This window comes from Anomalospiza imberbis, chromosome 8 (genome assembly GCF_031753505.1).
Source record: "Anomalospiza imberbis isolate Cuckoo-Finch-1a 21T00152 chromosome 8, ASM3175350v1, whole genome shotgun sequence".
Taxonomy (NCBI): domain Eukaryota; kingdom Metazoa; phylum Chordata; class Aves; order Passeriformes; family Viduidae; genus Anomalospiza; species Anomalospiza imberbis.
The window spans coordinates 9,143,655-9,169,164 of NC_089688.1; the positions used below are offsets into that span (position 1 = coordinate 9,143,655).

At 41.7% G+C, this 25,510-nt stretch overlaps 2 protein-coding genes across 10 annotated transcripts in view; both read left to right on the top strand.

The window, feature by feature from the left end:
* The window catches only part of PARG (poly(ADP-ribose) glycohydrolase), a 60,041-nt gene extending 56,559 nt beyond the window's left edge, over positions 1–3,482 (top strand). For 4 of the 5 annotated variants that reach the window (XM_068197251.1, XM_068197250.1, XM_068197255.1 and 1 more), the window contains one exon: positions 67–3,482. In XM_068197251.1, the coding sequence (XP_068053352.1) occupies positions 67–239 (173 nt within the window). In that variant the 3' untranslated portion in view covers positions 240–3,482. The remainder of the gene's footprint in view (positions 1–66) is intronic. The other variant, XR_011001251.1, reaches the window with a different exon arrangement.
* A 13,332-nt stretch (positions 3,483–16,814) lies between these two features.
* Positions 16,815–25,510, top strand: part of OGDHL (oxoglutarate dehydrogenase L) — a 47,941-nt gene continuing 39,245 nt past the window's right edge. The window contains exons 1-3 of one of the 5 annotated variants that reach the window (XM_068197263.1): positions 16,893–16,943; positions 16,974–17,038; positions 21,309–21,543. In XM_068197263.1, the coding sequence (XP_068053364.1) occupies positions 21,337–21,543 (207 nt within the window). In that variant the 5' untranslated portion in view covers positions 16,893–16,943; positions 16,974–17,038; positions 21,309–21,336. Of the gene's footprint in view, positions 16,944–16,973; positions 17,039–19,755; positions 19,779–20,888; positions 21,004–21,308; positions 21,544–25,510 lie in introns of those variants that run through there. The other 4 variants (XM_068197264.1, XM_068197267.1, XM_068197268.1 and 1 more) reach the window with 4 other exon arrangements.

Consider the following 25,510-nt stretch of genomic DNA (forward strand, 5'->3'; position numbering starts at 1 on the left):
AATCATATATTGCTCATATGGCATGTTCTTACATGGTGTTTAATGATTTCTTTTTGGTTTTTGAAGGGGACATTTATAGGCTGTTGCTGAGATACTACAATGAACAATGCAGAAACTGTTCTACTTCAGGACCAGATGTCAAGCTGTACTCTTTCATATACAACACCCTAGAGTCCTATGCACATTCTACTGATGATGATGAGGAGGATGAAGAAAAAGGGTTGTGTTTTGAAGATTAAAATAAATGTATTTGATCAGAATAATGTTTATCTCCTCCCACTGGTATATTGTGTGAATTGCTGGACATAATGAATGAGCTGGCTTAATTTACATTGACTGCATTGGTAGTTATGTATAACACCCAAACAAAAAACCCCACAAATACCTTTGAGAGATGAGATTTATTTGTTTGATAGTTTGATACATGAAAACCTTGTTCATGTGTGTACAGAAAAAAATTCTTTGGTAAGTCTGGTTTGCGTTATACCTTGTTAAGTAGAATATTTTAGTACACATGTACATTTCACTCAAGATTGCTAAAGACTTCAGATTTCCCTGTACTCCTTTGCCTTTATTTTTCAGAGCTCTTATGAAGATTTCTCATGGAGGCTTAGAGCTGGAGTACAGACAGCCATGTAACTCCTCGGATGATGTTAGAGAGAAGCATTTTAATGACTGTTCTTACTGAAAATTGTCATAATCCTTAAGAGTGCCAAGGTACCATTGGTGTTCTTACCAAAGTTTTCATTTGTTTAACTTAAAATGTCTTGAGTCTAATTAATTTTCTAAATAAATGGTTACAATTTGAAACGTTCTGGGGGAGCCAAGAATACATTTCACAACTGCAAATTAGACATAAAAGTTAGCATAAAGAAGTAGAGAAAGAACAAAGAGAGTGGGAAAATGAGAAATGTGACCAAAGCTGGAAGCAGAGGGAAAGATTTTCATATGAAACTCTTCAATACTGTTTTGTTGGTGCTATCTGTTACCACATTGAACAAGGTCTTAGATACATTAGTCTATTGGAAGTTTCTCAAGGTTCACTGCTGCTGGCAATATTTGAGTTAAGGTCTGCTAGCTGTGTTCATATTGTCATATCAGTTCTCCCTTCTCTCAGTATGCATATATGTGAGTATAAGATCCCCATGGGACATGTGAGTGAAGAAACAAATCACATAAAAGTGGGAGGAAAGTCTGCAGGCTACAGATAAGAACATGAGGTCTCGTTAGGGATTTCTGCCTGTGTCATTTTAGACATGGGAACAACAGTGAAGTGTTGGCAAAACATTTTAAAACCTGTGCTTTTACTACCTGTGAATACCAAATTAGTGTTGCTGTAGTACATTAATAGTTTACACAAAACTGCAGATACATCTGTGATAAAACTTTTTCAGGTCTATGTACAGGGCAAATCCAGTGAGACTTTTGTCTATTCATATTTAAGCCCAGTTTAAGTTTCAGCCCAGATTCCTAAGTTTAACCTCTTCTGTATTAGATTTTTTTTGTCTGTCATAGTTGCTATTACGAGTTAGCAATACAAGTAAAATCTGCAGCAGGAAATGTAGTGACCTAAGTTTCTTAATCAATGGATCGTTTTGAGTTATATCAGATAAAACTCTCCAAGCCTCAAACACACCGTGGTAATTAAATGCTGGAAGCTGTTGGCAGTCTGGCTTAGAATAAATCACTCACTGCTTGATCTGCTCTGGGGGAAGCAACAGGAAAGAGTCTGGGTCATTTATAAACACCTTCAGGGAGCTGTACCTTGGCATTAATTCTAAGTGGGCAGCTTGCAGGTGTGTTACTTGGAAAGTGATGGACACAGAAGTTTCTTCCTATTCTTCCCACCAGGTGTAGTTTTCTCCACCCCCATCCATTATAAGGAAAATATTTTGGCTAGAATTTCAGGGTTTTTTTCTGTGTTTGCAACCTGCATCCTCAGATTTAGCAGAAATCTTTTCTCCTGCTCCTGGTGTTTCAGTGTTGGCTCAGATTCTGGCAATAGGAATAACTATTTGATTAGCTCTTATTTGGGCATTTAGGTTTAAGTATGATAGTGCTTCTAGATGCATTGCCAATGATAGATGTACCCTGGGAATTATGACAAGTGATGGAAAAGTGGTGCTATCAGCCAAACCTTTTTCACCTTACTGCTCAGGATCTCATATAGAAGAGATGAACAGAATTTGTTCCTAAACAACTGGAAAAAAATACAACAAAAAGCTTTAGATGGCTAGAAATTTCCTCCCCTTTATTATATATAAATACTTCTTTAGTGCAATGTAGTCATTGTGAGAAGTGATTGGTCAGGTATGAAAAATATACCAAAATATGATGGAATGAAATTCTACTTCTAGAAACAGAAAAATTAAACTTTGGAGAGATTCTATGATGATCATATTATAGGTATGCGGTTAAGAGTTCTTGCAGTGTCAAGTGCTTCCAGGATGATCCTAGTCTTCTTATGCAGTCTGTAGTTTCAGTGATACTGAGCATTTTCTAATATGGGAAAGAATGCCTTTTGCTTGAGATCATTCATTAGGATATGTTTACCATACCTTTTTCTCTAGTGAATTATGCTTGTATGGACAGGAACAAAGGAAAATAACTCCTTTTTCATTTCATGTGTTGTCTGAAAAAGAATGATATATCCTGGATTTTGTGGTGTGGTCCTGATCTCGTAAAGGGCAATATTGTAAGAATGCTTTGAATATGATTTTGATCCCAGGCAGGCTGAAGATTATTTTGTTGTTGTTGCTTTCTGTTCTGGGTTTTTTTAAAGCAAAATAGCCCAGAATTAGTTAACAATGGTGTTACATTCCCATGATATTCTAATCCAGTAAAGAGCTGAACTGCCCAGATTGCTGCATGTCAGCCCAATATGTGCTCTACATCTTTGTTTTTCTCCCCCACCCATCACTCCCCATTTCCAAACTCCCTGAAATGTTTCCTTTAGCTGGTGATGCCTTTGGTGCTCTGGGGGAAGTAGTGTGGAATGGAGATGCCAGTGATCTCCTCATGCAGCCTAGAAAGCTTCAGGTTCACTCTTCCAGAAATCTGGTGATGGAGTATTCTAGGTTTGGAATTTTTTATTATTTTAGGGATGTTTGCTATATTATTCCAATAAAAATAAACTTCCTACCAAAACTTTTGTTTTATACTTTTTAGCAGCTAAATTGAGTGCTTAATATGAAACAATAACAGGCAGTCAGGTCGATTGCAATGTTGCCTCATAGTCAAGTTTGGTGTTTGAGCACTTCTGTTGTTCTACAGCTCTACACCTAAATTGCTCAGTTTTGATGTTTCCTTATCTGATGAGGAGTATCCAATACTGTATATATTAATTTATAAACTGTTGAAGTGTTCCTGACATTCTTCTAAACTTACAGTTTATGCACCATTATATTGTATTGATTTTTCTGGATCTGTATGCTAATGTTTACATAATTTTGTAGGAATACAATTAAAAAATTCTGACTGAAGCCATGTTGTGTAATTTGTCACTTAATATACTTTGCAGGACAGAAGAATTCCAGCACATTTGAATGCACAGGGCATAATACTGCAGATAGTTCTAGCAGTAAACTGACACATAACACAGAACTGAGAAATTTATTCTTCCTGTACAGTATTGTGGTAGTTGCTTCTGTCTGCATAGCAATGTAAAACATAGCTAGCTACTGTAAATTGGAAGGGTATCAGTGGAAGTGTGAGGTTTCATCCGTGTGTATGGCCACATGCAGATATTCTGATGTTCCCAAGCTTTTGGTAAGCAAGTAGATGTTGGATTATTCATTGAACTTCGTGAAGGAAATGTCACTAAATAAAAGCAAATAACCCCCTCAAAATATATAAATAATTAACATGTTGTATAAGGGTTTTTATGGTTTGTAATAGTGGGGCTGAGATCCTCCTAAATAAAACCATTTCAAGCTTTTTCTGAAATGTTAAGGAATTAATTTTTTTAGCATTACAGGAAATTAAGACAAAAATATAATTTGATTGCTCCTAAGGTTTTATATGTAGCTGTGCTTATGAAGTTTGCAGTGTTGATACTAAAGGATTTAATCCATCAAACAGCAGCAGTGGAAGCTAAGATGATGACATGACAGACACGTCTCGGGGAACAGGAATGAGCAGGTGGGTCATGGCTGAGCAGGGAGCTTCTTGCACTGTGCCCAGGTAACTCTGCTCATGGAAATTGCCAAAGGGATCCCATTTTCACGAGCAGTGTTTGGCTGAGTGCTGGATGAGCTAGGGGTGGCGAGCTTTGTTTGCATGACACCTGGGAAAGGAGAGAAGAGTTGATGCTCTTCATGTTGTACCTTGGAAATCCCAGGTGCAGGGGAGGCAGAAGGTGTTCCCATTGTGCTGCTGCAGTGCAGAAGCAGCTGCCAGTCTGTCCCAAGCTGTCACTGATCTCACTGTAATCAGCAAATACCCTCATGAATACACGTTAAAAGCAACCATAGCCTGTGGAGATAACCCTGGGGATAAAGCACAATTGCAAGGGCTGCTTCACTGTGGACTTTTCCTGGTTTTCTCCATTGTCTTCCCACCTATGTAGGTGTTTGGACAAAGGAATCCCAGACACCTGAATTTCACAACTTTTCATGTTTAAGTTCACAATCTGCATCCTCTCATCCTGAACAGCTTTCTATGACAGAAGGATGGACAGATGGATGTCAGACTTTGGGATTCCAAAAGCTGTTACAAACTCTGTCTGGTTCACTGAGGTAATTGTATATCAGCCAGTGTAGGGTGAAGCAATGTTTGCTCTGGATGGATGACTTGGGTTTTTTCTTTCTTTTTTTAACTTTTTTTTTTAATATCTGCATAAAGTCATCTTTTTCTGTTTTGTGGCACCTCTGTGACAAGAGTGAGAACATCCATAAAATCATGGAGACTGCAAGATGCACAGCTGTCTGAAATGGTAGGGTTTTTTAAGCTTAGAACTGAGTATTTATGATCTTGTTTTGTGCTAGCAGTGTTTCATGCTCATTTATCATTGCTTAAGTGAGTGTGACCTGGAAGTTGCATAGGAGGTATTTGTCACTGATAACTCCATTACAGCAATACCATCAATTTGTGCTGAGCTGAGCTGTCAGCCAGGCTTTCATTGCATGGTCCTGGTACGTGGCACTTGGTCTGCAGCTAAAGGAGGCACTGGTGTGTTCCAAGTCCTCTTGGTGACACTGTGGGATGTGTGTGGGTGTGTGCACGCTGTGCTCTGCATGCACACACATTGAAGAAGTCTTAAAGAAGCTGCCATGAACTACTGGAGTGCTGATGTAGCTCATCAGCTGTAAATCTGGGAAGCAGGGGACAGGAACCTAGACAGAGATTGTACTGTCTTTACAAGCTGGCTGTGCTTGCTGGCTCTCTGGTATCCACACCTCACACACCTCAGCCTTTTGCAGTCAGCTGTCCTCTCTCTCTGATGGACTGTACTGAAAACTGCATAGCTGATGTGCCTAAAAATGACACATTTTTGTGCTGATTTTTTTCCCTGAGGTTTTATTCATTAATTAATAGCAATTTGAACAGGTGATATTAAAGATGAGGTTTTTGCCCTTTATTTTTAATTGTTGAATAGCTAAGAGGACCACTTTGATGTTCAAATTTTTAAAGAAATGGAATACAATGAAGGCATTGCTCCATTGGGTGTGAAACAGTAAGAGTATGCCTGGTTGGGTAAAGGTTACTGAAAAGCCTCATCTCCTTCTGCCCAAGTGATAAACACTGTTTTTTGTAAATGTCCTCTTGGAAAATTTATGTACCATGCAGATAAGGACTTACTTTCTCTGTACAGAACTTACCACAGAGGCTTTGTCTGTTCTGCTCTCAGTGTTTTTCACTTGGAAGGCCCAATTCAGTAACATCTTTTTTTGTTTGCTTTTTAGAGGTGCCTTCTGTAAATGATTGGAATTTTTATACCTACTACAGCTGCTTCCTTTTGTAATTAATATTATCAAAGTGAGATTCTGCACAGATAAAAGCTGCATTTGCTAAATAAGAAGGGAACAAAGGACCAGTGAGGCGGGTTTGTTTTAAAAGTCCATGTTTAGAGTTAACAAGAAACAATAATGCAGTGCCATACATGATGTTACCAGTTTGGATCCAAGAGGTTTGTATGTGTGTTAGCATCTAATCACTGTCCCTATTCAAATTCTGAACTTTCATACCAAGGCTATTTTTGTAGGAAGGCAGTAATGACAAATGACAAACTGTTTGTTTTAATATATCCATATGTCATCACTTCTTTAATATGTCTGACCTTAGCTAAATGTTACAGGCATTATGGGTGTTTTTGCCTGGAAGGACAATGTTTGCTAGCTTTTATAAACTAATTTACACTCAGAACAACATCTGGCGTGCATAAGAAATTAAACCCCTGTAAACCCTGTCGGGATGGGCTCTGTAATGGCTTTTGAGCATCTGAAATCTTTTCAGGGTGGTGGAGTGTGCTAGGAGGCTAAAGGGGAAAACTGCAGTCTTCTTGCTCAAAGACAGTGCTTTCACCTTTCTTTGCACTCGATGGAGACAGAGAATTATTTTGATTGTGGGGAACTGTTACATTTATTCTCAGAAATTGCTAGTAATGTTTGTTTAAAAAATAAACCAGGAAAGCAACGACAGAATCAGGGGCAAACTCCAATGTTTTCACATTTATTACAGTAATATTTTATAGTCATGCTCTCTAAATGTGATGCTTAAATTCTCTCAAAAATCATCATCAAGACCAGCTATAACGGGGACGGGGATGTATGTTCCCAAATAGCCTTTAGTTTCAAAGTTTGCAGGTCTTTGCAAAAAAGGCACAAAACACTTTCAGGAGGCAATTGATTTTTGTTTTTGTTTCCATTTGCTGGGTTGCCATCTCCCATGTGATGGTGTTCAAGCAGAAACACCTGTATGGGTTTCCTTTGGTGCCTGTTTGATTGATGTTTTTTGTTTGTGAAAGACTGTCCTGACTGGATCCTGACAGTAGTCTTGCTTTGCTGACAGAGGAGAAAAAACACAAGAGTGATCTTTCTCTGAAAACACCAGTGTGAGCTCTGTCCATAAGTGTCCGAGTAAGTAATTTTTGGAGCTGTGTGGGGAAATGACAAAAGTTAAGCACCTTACACGTCTAGAATCTTGCAACTTTGGAATTGGAATAAGAATAATATGGAAAATTTTCTCCAAGCTGCCTGGTTGGTTGAAGTTGTTTTGCTTTGTGTACCTGGAACCCCAGAGGGTAGGTTTTCCTGTTTCCATAGGCTTGTGCATCTTCATCAGTAACAATGTTCCCATATCAATGGGGTCCTCTTTTGTGACAGTGAATAATCAGGCCAGTGAGGAACTGGATCCATGTGTAGAGAAAGCAGGGTGTCCCCTCTGGCTTGGCTTGCAGAACTCACCAGAGGGAAAAGCACTATATTAGAGATCTTTTCCCAGGAGTTTAACTCACTCCACTCTTGCAGATAAATCTCTTGTGCTACTTCTACATCAGGTGTTGCCTATAAAGGGACATTTAGGAAAGTTCATGATCCTGAACTGTGTGAATTATCAGTAAGGAGAGAGAAGTTTTGTTTACTTCCATTTGAAAGGGGAGGGAGCTAAATCAAATAAATTAAATATTTGTGTCCACTTAAGATTTAGATGTAGTTTATGACATCTGCTTTAGAGATGCTTCAGAAGAATCCTCCTCCATGGCCTTGCATCAGTGAGGATTTGGCTCCTCGGCACACGTACAACTGCCTTTAGGCTGCAAGTTGATGGGAAATGCTGCATTTGCTAATTTTTTTTCATTCATCAAAGCATCTTTGCATACCAGATGCAATAAAGGCACTGTATAGATCAAAGTGTTTCATCATGGCACAAAGTTAATTTTGCCAAGATTTGAAGACTTACCTTTTCAAAATTAAAGGTTAAGAAAATTGCTGTGAATAGCTAAAATCCTGTTATTGAATAATGACAAAATTTTCTTTAATGTACTAGGAATTGATTGGATCGAAACCAAAATGTCATGAACATAAATTAAAGTAATTGTAAGTGTTTCACACCCTTTTATATAAAGGATAAGGTCCTAAAAATTGTATTTTCAAATGCAGAGTTAGGTCTATCTTCAAAATGCCTGCATTGTTAGGTAATTATCTCATTGCAGTTTTAAGTCATTATTTTGCCTGTTGCCTGAGGAATTTTACAGCAGAGCAATATTAATAAGATGCCAGGAGAACAAATTCCATAACTTAATCTCTGTCATAAATTGAAGTCATATAAACAAAGTGGCATTTTCATTCATAATTAAATGACCTGCAGCAAATGTAGGTCAGGAGTGAAGGGATGTTTGATTTTACATCCTGTGGAAAATCAAAACTATTGCATTTTGAGGAGGAAGGTGAGAAAAAATGCAATCAGTGTCTTCTGGACATGGATTGAACATACCACAACTTCGAGAAAAGGAGGTTCCTAATTCATCCACATTGTAAATCGCAGCTTAGTGGCATTTAGACTTTACAGTTGGTGATGACAATTCCCTGAGCATTCAGATGAAAAAAGAAGACCTACTGATTGATTGAGTCCACTCCTTCCTCATTCTGCCAATTCCATGTAGACAAAAACCCGCAGCCAAAGCCAGCAGATTGAATTTAAAATGCAACGGATTTGGAGCTTTTTTTCCTTATCTGAAATTGGACTACTTGATTGTGAGCAATCATGTGGATGAGATGTTTCTAATGACAACTAAGTATACCTCCTAAAGTCATATAGCTTCAGCATCTGTGGCTCTAAATCTTTTGACTGATTTTTTTGGGGTTGGTTTTGTTCTAAAGTTTTTGAAGTCTTAAGATTGTTTCCAGTCATTGGTAGGAGACCTGGAAACACTCAGATGAACCTGCACCTTCTGCATGTCAGTTTTGGAAGGGGTTTGTTACCCTGACTTACATCAGAAACCTCCTTTGCCTACTAGGAAAGGCTTTGGCCTCAGTAGCTGAAAGGGTTTCAAGGCTAATCAAATTTCTGTTTGCTTTAAACAAGCATCCCCTTCTTTTTGCCTGAAATCTTGATTACATATGACCTTCAGAGAGCCTCAAAATGTTAATAAATTCCTCTGAAATTGGTTTTTGTTACAGTCCAAGGTAAAATTGTACCCATGAGAAATGCTTAATCTATGACCAAAATAAGGCATTTGTATACTTAAATGAAGAGGGGAAGGCTTTGCTGTTCTGAATATTCTTGTGGCAATGACCTGACAGAACTATGTCTTAAGGGAATTAAATCCAACTTTGAATTAGGTCAAATTCTAGGTATTCTCTGCTGCCTTAATATTTCTCCAGGACTGAGAGCCATAACACAGGCAGCAACTAGTGGCCCAGGTATCATAATGTTGTATTTGGTAGCTTGTGTTTTACAGCCTTTCCAAAACCAAGGATTGGTAATGCACCCAGGTGAGTGCATCTAAAGTGGGCTGAAGGAAAGAATGAGGCAGGGGGAGGTGAGGGACCCCGTGAGTGTCCCTTATCCCCAGCTCAGGCAGTGCCCAGCAGACACAGGCAGCGCCTTTTCCTCACGGCGGTCGAGCACACTGCTGTCAGTGCAGTCCTGTGGCTGACCCGTGCGTGTTTTGTCCCGCTCCTTGAGAAGGTTGTAATTTCTTGCAAAAGCCTCTTTGTTTACTGAAGTGCTTGCCTTCTCTTTGTGTTCAGGGCAGATGGCTCCTCTGCAGCGTCTGGCCGATGAGCTCAGCCTCGCCCGAAAGCTTCACCCTGTCTGCGGGAGGAGCCGTAATTCAGCCTCGGGGCTCGCTCCCGCTCAGCCGCTGTCGCAGGCGGAGCGCCGGTGGGGACAGCGTGTGCCGGCCATGCACAGTGGCTTTAGAGTATTGACTGAACTGACAGAGCCAAACTCATTTACCTAAGGCTTGGGCTAATCACAGTCCCCAGAGTGACGTGCAATCCTTGCTCTTCGTATCCAGATCCTTTCCGTGCCACAAACTCCGATGTGGTGATGACTGAGGATTATGATTTGCTAGTGGGATTGAGTAAGAAGTGACAGGTGGGATTTATTTCTCACTTGCCAGGCACCTTTACAGACTTTTCAATATTTTTTCTGTAATTGTCTTCAGTGACAGCCTCCCACAGGCAACATACTCATCCAGGGAATGGGTCTATGCAGGAAAGGTTCGTTTGTTAAGGCAACACCTGTAATTGCCTTAGGCTGCCGCAGCAATCACACTAAAACTCCAAACCTAGCATCATTACAGGCAGAAGTCATCTCACTGTGGGTCCTTCCTTTCACTTAATGATGTTGTTCTTCATGTAGTGTTCTGTGCATTGAAGGTGATATTAAGATTCATCAGACCAGGATTTCACGCAGCTCAAAATGCCTTCAAAGGGAGCTGTAGAGATGCTCCTTCTACACACGTGACACAAGCACAGCTACCCGCTGGAACTGGCCTGCAGAGACTGGAGAGCTGCACATCACTGTGGTGCTGTGTGCTGAGCTCCACAGCTGCCTCGTGCTAATCAGCGTTGGAACGATCCAGTGAGCTCAGCGTTGATGGGTGAGGACTTTGTGAAAGAGGGGGATCTGTAATGTGACAGCATGGACTGCACAGCCAACTGTTCTGAAAGGGATTTAGAACAGTTTATCATTCCAAGATGATAAGCCCAAAACTACATACTGGGGGCAAATTTGGGGTGAGTTGTTGCATTTTTCTATGGCACCAACATTATTTTTCTGAATATATATTTGGTGTTATTGGTGGCTGCTAGTGGATCAAGAGTCCCCATGAAGCACAAACAGTTCACCTTGGTAACTGAAATCCTCACAGGTCTGCTCAGTTCAGGTGTTTCCTCTTTACAGGAAAACAATTGAACAATTTGCTGGGAACTAAACATAAAGGAAATACAGAGCTTTTTCAACTGTGAAGCAGAAGCACTCTTGAATACTGTCCAGCTGAGTTCAGCACTGTGGATGTAGTGTTTCCAAATGGCCACTATCAAGAAAGTAAGAAATGTGATTGTGACTCTACAGCTAACAGGTTTGATATTCCCAGGCCACTCCTGAGCCCTTGGGTATTTTACATTACTACTTTTGCAGATGGTCCCTATGGCTCTGGCACCAGAAGAGAAAGGGTTGGGAATGCCAGAGCAAAGTGTTAGAAAGAAATGATGAAGTTTTAACTGTTAAACAGGTTTGGAGTGCAACTCCAAAGGATCCCATTGAAAAACATAGATAAGTTTTTACTTCTGAAAAACAGAAGTAAAACAGAAAAGCCTGTTTAGTTATTGCAGAATAACTCAGTAGGGACAGTGCTTTTAAGGGAACTCTAGCTTTGAGGCACAACGTGGTGTTGATTAGTGCAAATAAAGCTCTTCAAGAGTCACCTTTCAGCAATTACAATCAGACACTGCCACTGTGGCTTCAAAAACTTCATTAGCAAACCCTGCTCCTAGTGAGAGCTGTAAATCTCAGATACCACAGAAGTTTTAGCTGATGGAGAACTGTCTTCCCTTATTTGTTTTCTTCCAAATGAAAGATAATTCCATATTCCTTCATCTAGACAAACAGCATTAAAAATCAAAATAGATCCTCCTGAAGAAAACAGCCAGTGGTATAGTTCTGAAGAGATGAGGATAATTTTCCAGCTGAATATGATGAAGTCAGGGCACCTTAAAATTTTATTGTTACCTAAAGCAACAATCTAACAAAATGTAGCATGTTTTAGATGTAGCCAAAAGAAAGGTATCAAAAAGAATTATTTTTTTCTATTTTTGTTAGGATTCTCTAATGAAACACATGCAAATACTGAAAACAAATTTCTAGCAGTTTTATCCTAATCCACAAATAGAAGAAGATGATATTTTCAATTCTTTCTTGGTTAAGGCAAGGGCAGTTGGCAGTGCTTTGTTCATTGTCATTGTACCAAATACTGGCAGGCTCTTTTGCAGTGTCAGTGGTGATCAGTTTCCACAGTTAGTGGGAAGACTTCTTGCTGATTTGCCTGCCAATGTACTGACCTCCCATTAAAATAGTGGGACAAATTAAGTTTAGTGCTCTTGCTAATTTCCACATGAATTCATTATTTGGCAGCTGTAATAAATGTTGTATGCCAGAGTTCCTCCTTAACCTACGTATCTTACTAACTCACCGCTTTGTATATACTGTAGTTAATTGTTTACTCTAAGAATTTAATGAAAATACCATGAGGTATCAAAGAAATAATTACAGCAATAGTTGCTTTTGTTCTTGTAGTGGGCTAGTTTATAGGGATAGTTTATAATGGGCTAGTTTATTAGGAAAGACTTGGGAAACCACCAAGTAGAAGTTGTTTTCCTGATTTTCAATCAGCTCTGTTGTCTAGCTTGTCTCTCTCTAACCGATCTATGGCTAGACAAAAGGGCTTCTGCAGTTTGATTCTATCCAGAAATATATTTGGAGAATAAAATCACTTAAAAATAATCTATTGGCCAGAATCAATCAAGGAGCGGTCTTGGATGTTACTGGTCTTCCAATAAGACATGCTGTACTTGTACCTGTTTTCTGCAGAGCATCACAGCCTGACATTTTAGAACAGAGAATAAGTAAACCCAAGATAGCTGTTATTCAGATAAAACTATCAATATGAGTTTGTCTATTGACCAAATAATGGTGGCCTGCTTACCCTTAGGTTTGACATGACTTCTGTTGTGAAACTGGTACAAATCATAGGTGCTAGCTTGGAAGGAAGCTTGGAGGTCATCCAGGGCTCAAAGCAGGATCAACACTGGGGTCACATCAGGCTGTCCAGGGCTTTTTTCAGCTGGTTCCAGATGCCTCCAAAGATGGCATCATGTTTCTTGGTCCCCGTTGTGTTGTTTTTTATCCTCTGAGTGAGCAATGTTTTCCTTGTGTCTAGATGGGGCCATTTCTAGTTCACCATCTCATCCTCCTGCCATGCAGCACTGTGAAGAACCTGGCTTTGCTGGCTCTGTCTTCCTGCTGAACTCCCTCCCCCACCAGGTTATCCCTGTGTCTGAGGAAAGGGCAGTCATTGCTTCCCTCCAGCTCCTGGCTGTGCTTCAGTTGGCACAGCCCAGCATGCTGTTGGCTTTCCCTGCTGCCTCACATTTAACCTGCCTAAAGCAAGGAGCTGTGTGAAACTGGAACTGACTTTTCTGTCCCTCAGACATCCAGCAGCACATCTCCTTTACCACTGGAAGTTTGTTTATGGAAGTCAGGGATATTACCGAAGCTTATGGCACACAGAGCCACGGTTTCAGAAAGCAAAGGGAACAGAAATAACCCATGTGATATTTCATGTGAAATTTTCTGCAGGAGGTGTCAGATGTAATTAAAATACTTCTTTTAGGTAGGACTGGGGAGGGAGAAAAGCTTGATAAATTATTTGTTGACAGAAAAAGGGATTAAAAAAGGGTTTTAGCATGTATTTGAAATGTCTACCTAGGAAACCCCCCAAAGCATCTCCTTTGAAAACTGACTGAATCATTTGTTGCAGCTGTTTGGTCTGGGCTCTAAGGTTTTTAGGTCTCAGATTTAAATGTTAGACAAACATAGTGGCCAGAGTCCTGTGTGACATCCATGTTAGGCTCCAAGTGAGAGCAGGTTTTGCCGTTTCCAAATTGCCTTGCTTTGATAAGAGATGGTGCTTTAGATTTGAACCTCTGTTATTTTGTAGTCTGTGTGTAATAAGCACATTGGGAAATAAAGGCAAATGGAGTTTCTGGCTTGGCTTAAAGAGAACTTCTGGTCAACATTGTCTCTAGTGGAATTACATTACCAACAACAATGAAGAGTTGCCAAAAACACATAAATGTATCTATCTCAGGAGGGGAAGCTATTAATGAGATTGTCCTTCTGTGAGTAATCCTGTACCCCGACCACCTCCTATGAGATTACCCTTTAAAAAACAAGCCCACGGAGAAGTCGTGCTGTGTTGGAGAGAGAGTTGTGTGGAGCAATTAACCACAGGGGCTCAGTGCTGATTGCAAGTGGCTGCTGATCCATCAGGAAAATCCTCATACCAAACCCAAGAGAAGACAGGAGCAAGGCATTATAGGGGTGTGCAGCACCATACCCTGCAACAAGCACACTGAGCCCTCAGTGGGCAGCACAGTGAGTTTCCAAAACCAGCTGGGTTCTAGCTTTGTTAAAATATGCTTTGGATTGTTTAAACAGGTTGGATCTAGTTTTGTTAACTCATGCCTGAGTTAAGACAGAAATGAGGCAGAAATAAGTAAGCAAACTTGTTAGATTCACACTGGTGCTACAGGACGTGAGGATAAATATAAAAATGGCCTGGCAAGTGTGTCTTTCAGCACAGCAGGCAATTTCACCTCTGACAGCACAGGGGCGCTGTTGTGACTATCCTGTGCTGTACATTTTATCCACTACAAAACTTTTCTAGCACATAACATTTCCTCACTATGGAGCTGGTATGAGACCCATGCAAAGCAAGCTGGCACACTTGACTGCGTGTGTGCTAGGGATTGCAATTTTGTTCAAAGTTTTCATTCTGCTGATGGATTTCCATTCCGGCCAACTTTGAAATGTGATGGTTTAGCAGGAAGCAAAGCCAGTGTGTGGATCTCCCTTTGGCTGGCTGGAGGGAGAGGTAAGTATACAAGTGGACACATAAATGGGCAGGTAAATGTGAATTGTAAATGGAAATTGTAAGAATTGAACCAGGAATTGTGGGCAAATCGCTTATTGTCCACCATGGTCTCACTGGAGAGCAAATGGATGAGTGGCAAGCAAGTGCTTCTCAGGGATGTAGACTGGTGACAAAGTGACACCAGAAGCCAGCAGCAGCGAGGCAATAGCTCAGTACACCAAAAGCTGCTGGGGCAGGCTGGTGAGACAACCAAGTCACAATGAATATTGGAGAATTTGGGAGCTCCTCCAAATCCCAATCAACCAGAATCCTGCTGTTTCAAGCATACAAATTCCCATGGTGCAAAGCATTAAAAAAAAGAAAGAAAGGAAAAATAACATAAATGTGAAACTGGGCAAAGGCTTTTGGGAACAACATAAGCACTTGAAACCTACTGTAATATCTTAGTGTCTATCCAAGCATATTTAATTTATCCTATTCACTGCAATGGTATTCACAGTCAGATTTGACATGTGGGTTTCCCTCTAAAGTGCAGGGGAGGTCTGCTTGTCCTCACTATAATTTTTAATTTAATTTATGTTCAGTCAGCATAACATGATTGCTCTAAAGATGGCTTCTGTCTGCCCATAATAAGGTTAAGACTCAATTAGTAGTTTCAGCATCTAACAATGTTTCACCACTTGCCAGAAGGCTCGAGCAGCATCTGGCCAGCTGCCAGTACCAGTTCAGCTCCTGTTTCCCTGTGCAGGGGTGCTGGGCCGCCCTCCCCAGGAGCACTGAGCGAGGAATGGGCCGTCCTGGGGGCTCCCTGTGCCCCATCCCTGCTCCATCTGTTCCCTGCACTAAACAGTGTAGCACAAAACCATGAACGCATCATTCACACCCTCACTCTGCAGTCCCCCGAAGGTGCACAGCTGCTAGGAAAACTGCTGAGATGATAATAAGGTTTTTGATGTCTTTATGTGAGGATTAAGGGTTTTTTCATCTTGAAGAAATTAATTTTACTCTAATCAACAATTGTATCAACCAGTAAGCCTCAAAAAGTCTGAGTGACCGTTAGGTGACAAAACCCCAGATGAAGCCTGTTGTGTTCCTTCCTCAGGTTTTTCCTTTCCATTTCTGCCCATGTGACCCTGATAAACTCATTTTTGCACTATATCCTTAGCACAAAACAAATTATAGCTCTTTCTCTCTTCCTTTAAGGTGTGTCTAGTTTTCCCATTAATTTTATTACTTACCCAGAAAGTTACCAAACATTGGAATGTATGTGATGGTGTCAATAGTTAGCTGAAATACCAGTTTTACCATATATAGGCATTTATCTTTGTTGTAACTTGATTAACAGCAGGTAAATAAAAAAATACATAACTTTTGATTTATGAGAGAAAACAGACAGATATGTAATTTGAAGGCTACCAGGAGAAAAGAAAACATGAAAGTTGTAAATGAGAATTCTACCAGCAAAGGAACACTTGAAATTGTGTCATCTGGCATTTTATATTTGGTCATGTAAGCCAGATACTATCAATTTGTCAAGGTCTACTACATTCAGTCTACTTTATGTACAAATTTTGGAGAGCAAACATGTGTGTCCTTGGGACACTTCGTTTGCCCCTTGTCAAACTTCCCATCTTCTTCCCGTCAAGCTTCTCCTGCACAGGAGCGGTGCGAGCAGCCTGTCCATCGGATGGGTTTCCTTAGGCGTTCCCTGTCGCAGGTGCTCACCGGCGCGGTGCTCTCGCCTGTATTTACCTGCTTGGTGAGAGCTGAGGGGCGGGAGCATCAGAACGCCCTCTGTGCCCGCCGGAGCCGGGGCTGTGCGGGGCCGGGGCTGTGAGGGACCGAGGGCTGTGCGGGGCCGGGGCTGTGAAAGACCGAGGGTTGTGAGGGGCCGGGGGGGCGTGTCCGGGGGCGGGGGCGTGTCCCGAGGTGTGTCCCGGGGTGTGTCCCGGGTGTGTCCGGTGTGCCGGGTGTGTCCGGTGTCCCGGGTGTGTCCGGTGTCCCGAGGTGTGTCCCGGGGTGTGTCCCGGGTGTGTCCCGTGTCCCGAGGTGTGTCCCGTGTCCCGAGGTGTGTCCCGTGTCCCGAGGTGTGTCCCGTGTCCCGGGTGTGTCCCGTGTCCCGGGGTGTGTCCCGTGTCCCGGGGTGTGTCCCGTGTCCCGAGGTGTGTCCCGTGTCCCGGGTGTGTCCCGTGTCCCGGGGTGTGTCCCGGGTGTGTCCTGTGTCCCGGGTGTGTCCCGGGGCGGTGGTGCCGGCGCAGCGCCCGCGGCCCCGCCCCACCGTGACCTCAACGCGCGCCTCACGTGATGCAGGTGCGGCCCCCGCCCCGCCGCTCCCGCCGCTCCCTCCCTTCCCTTCCCTTCCCTTCCTTTCCTTTCCCTTCCCTCCGCGCCCTCCCTGCCGCGCTCCGCGGATGCGCTGGAGCCGCCGCGCCCCCGCAGGTCTGTCCGCGCCGGTGAGGGGCGGGGGGCGGCGGAGCCAGGCCGGGCCCGGCCGCGGTGCAGGGCCCGTCCCCCGCGCAGGCCCCCGGCGCGGCGGGGCCTCTCGCCGTGCGGCTGCCGGGGGTCGCGCCGCGGGCCGGGCCGGGCCCCGGAGCGTGGGGCGAGCGGGGCGGCCCGTCCTGGCCCGGGCTCTGGTGATGCCTCAGCCCCGTCGCAGCCGGGAGCGCCTCGAGAGCCCGGCAGGCTCCGGCCCCCGGTGGCCAGGGTGACCAGGACGCCGCGTCCTGGCGTTACGGGGAGGGGCCGCAGAACAAACCCGACCCTCCCAGACCCTCCCTCTGCTCTGTTGGTAGGCTGGAGTCTGTGGTGGTGTCATCCCTTTGGTACTGTGGGGTGTTACCCCTCTGGTACCCGCTGAAGGCGTTTTTCAGGGCAGGGTAATAAATCCGTTAAGTTCCATGGCACCGAGACGCTTCCATTGCCCAGGACTGGCGGGGTGCGCCTTGGGGCCAATGCGCCGCTGGAAAACCTCCTGCAGGACAACTTGCTGTGTGGAGAGTTAGGATTCTCTATACAGTACGGCATTTCTGTGCTGAGAGAAAAAAAAAAACAAAAAAACAACAACATTTAGTGCATGGAGGTATCCCTGAAGTAGCCTTATTTAATAAGGGTATTCCCTGTATCTGTAATTTAAGTTATCTATGATAATCTTTTGGAGAAATTTTATAATGTTCATCCATTTTTTTTTTGCTGTCAGCCTTTTTAAATTTGAATTAATCAATCTTAAAAAGAACTTTAAGAGTAAGCTGTGTGGGGAACATTGTGGGAAATTGCCATGATAGTGGATGAAGAACTATTTTTATGAAACATGGACCAGATTTTTTACCCACCACTTCTGCAGAGCATAAAGAACATGAGCAGCAGGGTTTCACATGGGTTAAGAAACTCATTAAGGGCACTGACAATACCAGGAGGGTATTAATTCATATGTGCAGTGTATTTATTCTGAGAGTGATCTTGAAGAGCTGGATAAAACCTTTGCTATCAGAAATGTCTGCTGTCTGTTCTCCACAAGCTTCTATGACCCTCTAGAAACCTGGGTAGAATAATTCCCAAGACTGTGACATTAGGGCATTTCTAGAGGTGGAAGTGCCAAGGTGAAAGCTAGGTCGTCGTTTGAGGCAGAACAGCTGCAGGAATTTTCAGCTACTTCGGGCTTTCATTTACTTCCACCATTTTGAGGGTGCTGTGGTGCATTAAATATCAGGTTGTTCTTGTGGTTCACTGCTTCTTTCTTCTTTTTGACCTCTGGTAGCGATTTAATTAATACCATTCTTTAGGTTGATTTTAGCTCAGCTTGATCCCTTTCCAATCACTGTGTTCATTTCAGGGTTGGTTTGGGAAACTGTGCAGTGGAACAGTTCTAACTCTTCCCGAGCCCTGTGCGCTGTCCTGGGTGCTGATTTCTGACTGGCAGTCTCAAGGCTGAGTGGGCCGGGATGGTCTGGGGTCACGCTGGTGGTCTCTGGTTTGTTCAGCTGCTGACAGCTGACATCTGTGCTGAAGAGCGGTGTGTGCAGAAGGAAAAACTAGGAAGAAGTCCAGGGTTTTGAGTCATATTAATCTGTAACTGAAGTCTGGCTGGAATGACATAGCTCCTTATGCTTTTATAGATTGAATAAGCAGTAGTTACTGCTTGAAGTATGGATCTGACCCTATTTTGAAATTTAAATGGAACCAGAGGGAAGTGACTGGTACCACTTAAAAGCTCTTTTTTCTGTTATATATTATGTTATTTACACCCATTTTCCAATTTCCCTGACAATTTTTTCTTATTATGTTATGTGTTTTTTACTAAGTTCTAGAAGAACAAGCTACAGAACATTCTTCAGGTTATATGATGAAGAAAAAATGTAAAATTACCTGTGCTTAAGAAGCTTGCTGCTGCAGTATGATAAACTGGGAAAAAACATTCCTCTCTTTCCCTTCTCTCTGAAGTCTTTACAAAGTACTTTAAGTGAGAGTAGGTAATCCCTTAGGAGTGAGTGTACATGTGCAAAGGTTTTGTAGCAGAGGGTGAGATTTGCATCCAGTGAGGTAGGTGCAATGATAATAATTTCTATGACAATGGGCACAGACATAATGCTGTAAGTGCCATAATGACCTCTTTGTTCTTACTGTTATAACATGTTGAAGTCTCACCCAGTTTTGCAAAATGACATAATGAATGCTTGCTGTTAAATCTTACAGAGCATTGTGTGTACAGGCAGTATATGAGTTCTGTTAGTGCTTCTGCAGGACTTAATCTGCTTCCAAAATGGTGCTGGTGGTGCTCATGTTCCTCCAGTTGCCTGGGAGCCCTGGTCAGAGACGGGTGTTGACACAGGTGCTGTAATAAGCTTTGAATGTGTGAAGTGGGAAATGAGAAGGGAATATAAACAGGTAGGAAATAACACTGGTGAGTAGGGATTCAGCATACCAGTAGCCCAGCTGCTGCCAATTTGCTGCAAAAGCCAGGTGGAGAGATAAGGGTGTGTGCTTTTGAGAAGCTCATAGGTTTAAATGAGGACTGGGTGCTAGTTTCAGCACTGCTGCCTTGGAAGAACACTTTCACATGGCTGGGGATATGGAGAATGTGGACAAGTGCTTGTTTAGAGCATCTGGTAAGTGGATGATGGTCTGCTGGTGGGTGAGAGTGAAAAGGCTGCAGAAGTCTTGAAAGAGTAGACAAGGGAACCTGGTGTGATCAAGGACAGTTCACTGCTGGAATGGTAGTTAGTGACTAAGAAAAGGATCTAGTCATCAGTTTTTAAAATAGATGTTGAGCTAAAAATGTGATGCCAGAGAAGAGCAAGAAGTAATACTGTTTTATTTAGTAGGAGCCCTTTTTATTTTTTTTAAAGAGTAATATTAACTTTTAAATTGGATTATGAAGAATATAGCTATTCCTATCCCTTAAAAAATAGGCATTTTATGACCATGTATTTTGTTTTTTGAAAGGAGGCTATAAGAGGAGAAATGGTGAGAAATAATTTAATAGGATTTATATACAGAAAATGTTTATGTTTTTTGATAGTATCTATTTTTGAATTAGAGATGAAGAAATCTTAACATGTAATAGGTAGCATAAATTTTTTTTCTATTACTCAAAATAATGTTGTTCTTAAAAAAACTTAGAAGTTCATTTGGAAGCTCAGTACTTTTGTTTTTAGCAATTGTGCAGTCACACCAAGCAACAAAAGACCTGGGTTTTACCTTGGACCAAATAAATGATTTTCTAGGTGGACAGCTAAACAAATGAGAGACACTATGGAGTTAAAGCTGAATTTTACTTGTTCTAAATTAATACCTTATCCTTCATGATATTGTAGCTTTCTAAATACTTTAAAAATGAAAACAAAATTAATAATTTCTTTTCACATTATTGCTCTTTCTTTGCAGTTTTAGCAACTTCAACATTAATAGTATATTATTTTGGGACTAATTTTAAGATGCATTTGGTTTTTTTTGTTTTGAAGGTGAGCCCTGATTCCCTTTACTAGCACTGGAGCTAATGGTGTACAGCATTCAGAAGATTCAACCTTTATTGTGGGAAATTAACTTGGAAAATTGAATTTCTCAATTCAAAATTGCATGGAATCTGCTGTTCTTGTTACAAAGCTCATAAGAGATCATTGGAAGCACAAGATAAATGTTGCCAGTTAGGAAAACACATTAAAGTGAGCCTTTTCTCAGTGTTTCACTGTTTGGTTGAAGGCTAATGTCAATATGAACACTTAACTAACACTTTTAATTATTTAGTCAGCTCCATTACTCATGGCAGAAATTTGAGGTAGCGGCTTTTTGTTTTCCGCAGCACCTGTGGCTGACACTGTTTGCTGACCTCAGCCCAGCCTGACTGGGTAAAAGGCCACAGCTTTCCAAACAGAGGGGAAGCAGTTGGGGCTGCCAGGAGCTCTGGAGAGGTCAGTGATTAGCAGCTCCATTTGTTCCAGGGAGCTGGGCCTGGCGGTACAGATGGTGATTGCTTCAGGGAGCAGGGTGGCGTTACCAGTTACAGGAGCTGAGAGAGGAGCTGGCTGATGTGGGGATGGCCAGTAGCAGCCACTCCACTGCTGTGGCTGTAACTCTGAAGGGAGCTTCATGCCTAGGCCTCAGCCTTGTACTAGGGCGCTGTAGCCAGAAACCTCAGTTTTTCCTGTGAGGCTGAAATGTGTCTGCAATTCATTGTCTCTTCTTCTGATTAAATTTGGTTTTATTTTATTAATAGACTTGGATCGTCTGGCTAATAAACAAACATGAGTCATCTGAAGTTGTTTGCAGCTACGCTGAAGAGGCACGGCTATAAACTTCTAGAAAATCAGGATATAGCCAGAAGGGCATTTTTACATGGCCAACGGTATGTTTCATCAGGAACCTCAGAGCCATTCCTGAGTGGGAGTAATTCCAATTACGTGGAGGAAATGTACTATGCATGGCTTGAAAACCCTAAAAGTGTACACAAGGTAAGTCTAAAACTTGACTGTAATGCTGGGCTAAGAGTGGAATAGGTTTCTTTTACTTTTTCACTCGCTTTTTAATAAAAAGTTCAGGAAAAGGTCTTGTGTGAAATGAAAAACATGAAATTAATTTCCCACCTATTGATTGGTGTAAGATGTGATATTGCAAGTATGAAAGTACAGAGGAGGCACAAGAATGGTGAGCAGAGTGGAAAGAAGGATAAGTACAGTCCAGAAATAGACAGCTGCTCTGAAACTTTATTCCTCCATGGAAATTCTGGTCAAGCAGTTAAGTAATTCATTGCATCTAGAAGAAGACCCAAGAATAAAATATATTTAATTTTTTGGTTTATAGTAAGGCTGTATCAGAGAATATATTTAAATAATGTTCTGATGTTGGTACTTCTAAACTGTCTGAAGAAGATGAACGTTCTGTTGTCTTTGGATTAAACTATGGAAGTTTTAACTTTAAAACTGAATCTGAAATTGTCAGAATATTCTTCTGAAGTATCTTGAAAAGTATTTTGATTTGCGTCTCTCCTTCTCTCTTCAGGCAATAGACATTTGTTTGCTTTTCTAAAAACTCTATTACCCAAATCCTTTCTTGAGGACAAAATACATAGGCTTATTTTTTAACAAGCTTTCTGCTGACAAAGAGGGCTCTGTTATGGTGATACATGTATAGTAACTTAAGAAGTTGATGAGAAGTCTGATCAATTCTAAGACAGGCGAGTCATTTTCCAGGAAGTAATATGAATTGTGCTCAAAATACTTACCAAATTGGTTGTCTGTTCCCTTATTCTTGAGGCGTGTATATCAAAATGTCACTTAGAAGTTGTTGTTCTAAGTCTGATAATCTGTCTAGAGCGTGAGGAAGTGACGCATGCGGAGGGCAGAAACCAAAAAGGGTGGTTTGTAGCTGTTTTTTAACTTTGGATGTTGTGCATGAACTTAGTCTTGTTGAAAGATGACATATGCAGTGCCAACTCTGAAGAGCGTCTCTTATTCACATAGCAGATTGATCCTAGGACTTTTATCTTACGCCTGAACTTGGGATGGAGAAACCTTCTCCAGGAATGGCTCTTTCTTATCTGACTTTGAGTCCTTGTCCTGTAGCTGCCAGCTGAGCTTCACCAGTGTGGGGTGGGATAGCGTGTTGTGTGGGTGCACTGAATTTCTGCAAAGCCCTCATGATGTGTCAAGGCTGTAGATCGAAATCAACACTTTTCTACTGGGGATACTGAAAGGATGAACTCATGCATAAGGAGTGGCATCAAGGTGACATCCTGGTTTTTATTGTATTTACATTATATTGGCTTCTGGCTAACTTCTTTCGTTTTAGATGAATGAGATTCCTGGTTCAGCCCCTTTGCAGTGGGGTGCGTTTTGCTGCTGGGAAGCCCTGCAGGCGTCTCTGTGGGTGGGAAGTTGCCCTCGGTGCGGGCAGAGGAGTGCAGAACCCGCCGCAGCCGGGAGCGGGCGGCAGCGCTGGGGCGCTCCGCCCGGAGCTGGCCAGGGTGCTGAACCAAGGCGGCCGGGAGATGCACATCTGCGCATTGCGGGTCGGTGCTCGGGGTAGGCAGAAATGCTAAAAATTCTGCCGAAAGGCCATCCATTTAATCTGGCGCTTCAAGAGCTGTCTGATCATGGATCCTGTTGAGGTGATGCAGGTTGTGGGTTGAACAGCAAGCAATAAATGAGTTGACTGTGGAATGCAGGGTGTGGCCTAGGGAGTGGATCCCAGGTGATTCAAGATGCATTTTTGTCGTGGTTTAACCCCATCTGGAAACCACGCAGCCACTTGTGCTTTCTCTCACACACACATGCATGAATGAGGGAAAGAATTAGCAGGGTGGAAGTGAGAAAACTTGTGGATGGAGATAAAGACAGTTTAATAGGGAAAGCAAAAGAACAAAGCACAAGCAAAGCAGAACAAAACAAGGAATTCATTCACCAGTTCCTATGGGCAGGCTGGTGTTCAGCCATCCCCAGGACAGCAGGGCTCCAGCACATGTAATGGTGACTTGGGAAGACAAACACCATCACTCCGAATGTTCCCCCTTCCTTCTTCTTTCCCCATGCTGGGCATGATGTGGTTTGGAATATCCCTTTGGTCAGTTGAGGTCAGCTGTCCTGGCTTTGTCCCTCCCAGCTCCTTGTGCACCCCCAGCCTCCTCACTGGTGGGATGAGGAGTAGAAAGGCCGTGACACTGTGTAAGCTCTGCTCAGCAATAACAAAAATGTCTCTATATTGCCAACCCCCTTTTGAAACCCAAACCAGTTACTGTGCAATTAACTATCCCAGCCCAAATGAGCACGATTATAAAACTATGTGAATTCTTTTCTAGGTTAACTGTGTTTAATAAACTTGCAACATAACAAACTGAAGTAAATTCACTGTGTCCCTGATTTATGAGGCTTGAAAGAATATGATGGATGGAAATAATGGATTACAGCTATTCTTGCCTAAGTTATTAGTTCTTTCACAGCCTATGAAAAAAGGGGAGTGGGAGAAGAATGCCAATTAATTTTGCTTTGTTTCATCAACAAAATTAATTTTTAGTTTCTTGAAAACCATCTCATTTCATTGGCTGAAAGCTGCAAATACCTTCCCCAGATTTTTGTTGACAGAAATTGTTCAACTTGAGCTTTCATAAAACAAGTTTAAAATGTTAAGTGTTGAAATCACCCTGTTTTCTTAAAAATTCAGAAAAATTCGTGCTGTGGTTTTGACTGTAAAATTATGCATTTGTCATTTGGGTATGGAAAGGACAGGAAGTCTTGGAAAACTATGTCAAGAGACTCCATGTGGTGTTGATTATGGTTTTGTTAATGATTTGGCTCTCTGCAGGCCACTTTTTTTAGTTGTTTTATTTGGTATGTCCAGCATGATTTAGAGAAACAGCTTGTGCATTTAGACATTGCATTCTCTTTCCTAATTTTCCTTTTTATACCTTATTTCTCTTCATGTTTCTTCTCGGATGACCCTTTTTCAGAGGGGATGTGCCTCCTCATTGATTAGATGGAAAAGCTTGATTTTTCCTGGGCTTTAAAAGTCATACTCTATTCACTTGTACTTAGAAACTCCAATTAATTAGGGCTCCTGAACTGATTTCCCTCTCAGAAGATTTCATTGGACATGTCTTCCCAAGTATGCTTATTTAGAGCTGTTTGAAATATGGCAGTCATATTCCAAAGTATTTCTCCTTTCTGTTTTTATCATGGTTGTGTATCAAGGAATATGCATATATATATAATAGATATTATACATATATATAAAGAGTTTCTATTCTTTGTACAAATCCACTTCAGATTATTTCCTGCTTTTTCTTGCCTTTTGAATTTCCTATCGTCAGAGTGACCAAAACAACAATCAGAATAAAATGACGTGTGCCTTGAAAAAGGCATCATTATTTCTCCTTGAAGCTTGGTGTCAGGGCCATAGATCATAAGAGAGAAGCTTGACAAGGCTCAGTTATTACTATCACAAGATTAATTACAAAACTGCATGGTTTGCTATGGAGTACACAATGCCTGCCATGTTATCCTGTGTGCAGCTGCTCTGCCATGAGTGTGTAATCACCTCCTTGGTTTATGGACTAGGAAAAGGTGTGGGGGATTGTTTTGCTTTGACTTAATTTTATTAATTTTCTTTTTTAAATGATATAGTGGTGCTCAGTGTGTGTCTTCTAAGGCTTTACTGTCCTCACTGTGGTTGATGAGTATTGTGATAGCACTAGGAAAAAAACCCAAACCAAAATCAAGATAAAGCATATGTTGCTTGTTATTCTAATTGCAACACTGTTTATTATATGACAGTAAAATGTTGCCACTGAATCACTTAAATTGTGTTATATTACTTGAGAAAATAATGGTTAACTACAGTATAGATTTGCTGGCAGAAGGAAAGAAAATGTATAATCTATCACTATAGTATTTTTTGTGAATATATTTCTCTATTATAAATCTCCTC